This window comes from Branchiostoma floridae, unplaced genomic scaffold (genome assembly GCF_000003815.2).
Source record: "Branchiostoma floridae strain S238N-H82 unplaced genomic scaffold, Bfl_VNyyK Sc7u5tJ_1593, whole genome shotgun sequence".
Lineage (NCBI taxonomy): Eukaryota > Metazoa > Chordata > Leptocardii > Amphioxiformes > Branchiostomatidae > Branchiostoma > Branchiostoma floridae.
This window is the reverse complement of record NW_023365785.1, coordinates 390,605-393,744: the sequence shown is the minus strand read 5'-3', so window position 1 is coordinate 393,744 and position 3,140 is coordinate 390,605. Positions and strand designations below refer to the sequence as shown.

Sequence of the window (3,140 nt, the reverse complement as noted above, 5' to 3'; positions counted from 1 at the left end):
CTCCATCCTCTTAACCTCTTGGATCACCAACTGTCTCCTTTCACTGGGGTTCGCACTTTTCCACCTTTGGTCTCTCTTGCCCCAGCCAAAACCTGCTCGCCCCACTTGGACTGATCCCACCAGGTCTTTGTGTTGTTGTCTACTGATGGCTTGACTAATGGAGGTACTTGCACTCCATTTCTTTCCAGTGCTAAGGCCTTGGTTTGCTGCTCTCACTGAAGGGTCCTGAGAGCCCTCCAATTCCAACACCAGTCGGACCTTTTCTAACTTGAAGTCTTCTGCAATTGACGAGAAAGGAAGGTTGAGCTTGTTCTTGCCATACAGAGCGACAGATGAGAGACATCTCGGCACACCTAACCACCGTCGGAAGTAGGCGTTGGCCTTTCTGTCGATCTGGTCAACTGTTGACACAGAAATGTTGTACATCTTGAGTGGCCACTTGAGCCTTGGAAACAGCATAAATTGAACACACCACATTTTCAGTCTGCCTGGGAGCTCACTCTTGTCTATCTGTTGGAGACCATTGCAGGCTTGCTCTAATACTTCCTGCCCCCTTCCTTTGTCATTCAGATTACTTGTGTACAGGCGACCCAGACTTTTGACTGACTCTTCTTGGATGGTAGGAATGTGTTGGCCATTGACGGAGAAGGTCCTACCGCTGAGCTTTCCCTTCCTGAGGGATAGGCTTCTTGATTTGGATGGCTTGAACTGCATGCCTGCCCATGCTGTGAGCTCTTCCAGTCTGAGTAAAACCCGGTTGGTACATGGTGCTGTTCGGAGGATGCTCGTAACATCGTCCATGAATGCTCGCAATGGTGGCATCTTCTCTCCTGATGGTGCTCTCACACCCCCCACCACTTGCTTGGCTCCAATCAACAGGATCTCAAACCCCATGGTGAATAGCAGGGGGGATATTGAGCAGCCCATCGCTATTCCCTTTTCCAGTCTCTGCCATTCGGTTGTGAAGTTTCTTGTGCTGATGCTGAGTTTGAAGTCCGCAAAATAGTTGTTGATCATCCCCTTTACTTCCCCTGGAACATGGAAGAAATTCAAGGCATACTGAATGACCTTATGAGGTAGGGAACCGTAGGCATTGGCAAGATCAAGCCATACAACATGGAGATCTTCCTTCTGTTTTCTGGCGGACTGAATTTGACTCCAAATTGTGTTTGCGTGTTCTATGCATCCTGGAAAACCAGGGATTCCCGCTTTTTGCACTTCTGTATCAATGAGTCTGTTGCTGATCAGGTAGCTTGTGAGTCTTTTAGCCAATACAGTGAAGAACAGTTTGCCTTCCACATTCAGCAATGAAATGTTACGAAACTGGTTGATGGTTGTTGACACCTTTTCCTTGGGTATTAGGACCCCACCTGCTCTTCTCCATGAGACTGGAATACACTGCTTTCTCCATGCCACCCTCATGAGCTTCCATAGAAGGTACAGAGTCTTTGGGCACATTTTGTAAACTCTATAAGGAACTCCATTCGGTCCAGGAGCTGCTGCTGCTCTTGCTCTGCGTACTGCTGCAGACAGCTCACTCCACTTTGGTTGGGATATGTCCATGGGGATTGAAGGCTCAGGCGGCCTGGGTACATATCCGGGAGAGCTCAGTGGCTTACTTCTTTCCGGGTCAGAGTAAGTTTCCCTCAGGTGAGCCTCGGGGTCTTCTTTCTCGACAGACAATGTCCCACCCTTCTTCTCTTCTAACAAGGACCTGGCAAATTTGTAGGGGTGCTTATAAAACTTCCGTCTTTGTGTCTCCTTTCTCTTACGCTTCCTCCTCAACCTTTCTGCTCTTCTCAAGGACTTTAGTCTGGATCTTACTTCCTCCCATAGAGCATGGAGGCCAACCCTCTCGTCGGGACTTGCCTTCCTCCATAGTTTCCTTAGCTGACGTCTACGCTGGACTAGTCTGGCAATTTCTCTTTCCCTCCTTCCTGTACTAGCTTGTACATTGGGACCACGCCCCTGGCTCACTAGAGTTCCAAACCTCTCGCTGCAGAAGCTATACACCAAAGTTCCAAAGTGGTTCAACTTCCTTTCTACATCCCCTTTCAGGCTTTGCTCCAGAACGTTGCTAAGATCGCTATCTAGCTCTTCCCACACTGCTTTGTTATTGGCTTTAGGCCACTTGATCTTCTCCTTCTTCTCATAAACAGCTTCTTCCTTCTCTTGACGGACTGACCCTTCTGCTACTTCAGGACCTTCAGAGACCTTTCCATTGATGCGTTTAAAGTTAAGCACCGATTACAGTAACCCAAAATGTGGATTTTTTAAAAGTGTCCGAAATAGGCAAACTATGGTATCATTGGAAAGGTCTCTTGGTGGGGAGTTGAACGCTGCAATCCGTTTTCAGATAGCTCTTTTTGTTGTCGAGTTATTCGCGTTTAAAGTTAAGCACCGATTACAGTAACCCAAAATGTGGATTTTTGAAAAGTGTCCGAAATAGGCAAACTATGGTATCATTGGAAAGGTCTCTTGGTGGGGAGTTGAACGCTGCAATCCGTTTTCAGATAACTCTTTTTGTTGCCGAGTTATTCGCGCTTAAAGTTAAGCACCGATTACAGTAACCCAAAATCTGGATTTTTTTTAAAGTGTCCGAAATAGGCAAACTATGGTATCATTGGAAAGGTCTCTTGGTGGGGAGTTGAACGCTGCAATCCGTTTTCGGATAGCTCTTTTTGTTGCCGAGTTATTCCCGTTTATAGCTAAGTCCCCCTAACCGCGACCCAAAATGGCGATTTTTGAAAAGTGTCCGAAATAGGCAAACTATGGTATCATTGAAAAGGTCTCTTGGTGGGGAGTTGAACGCTGCAATCCGTTTTCAGATAGCTCTTTTTGTTGCCGAGTTATTCGCGTTTAAAGTTAAGCACCGATTACAGTAACCAAAAATGTGGATTTTTGAAAAGTGTCCAAAATAGGCAAACTATGGTATCATTGGAAAGGTCTCTTGGTGGGGAGTTGAACGCTGCAATCCGTTTTCAGATAGCTCTTTTTGTTGTCGAGTTATTCCCGTTTATAGCTAAGTCCCCCTAACCGCGACCCAAAATGGCGATTATTGAAAAGTGTCCGAAATAGGCAAACTATGGTATCATTAGAAAGGTCTCTTAGTGGGGAGTTGAACGCTGCAATCCGTTTCA

General features: G+C 46.5%; 1 protein-coding gene across 1 annotated transcript in view; it reads right to left on the bottom strand.

The window, feature by feature from the left end:
- The window catches only part of LOC118408481, a 2,465-nt gene extending 631 nt beyond the window's left edge, over nucleotides 1-1,834 (bottom strand). Inside the window, exons 1-3 of the mRNA XM_035809296.1 lie at nucleotides 1,773-1,834; nucleotides 1,371-1,714; nucleotides 65-1,031 (exon numbers count right to left, since the gene is read on the bottom strand). Coding sequence (XP_035665189.1) covers nucleotides 65-1,031; nucleotides 1,371-1,714; nucleotides 1,773-1,834 — 1,373 coding nt within the window. The remainder of the gene's footprint in view (nucleotides 1-64; nucleotides 1,032-1,370; nucleotides 1,715-1,772) is intronic.
- Nucleotides 1,835-3,140: the final 1,306 nt, after the last annotated feature.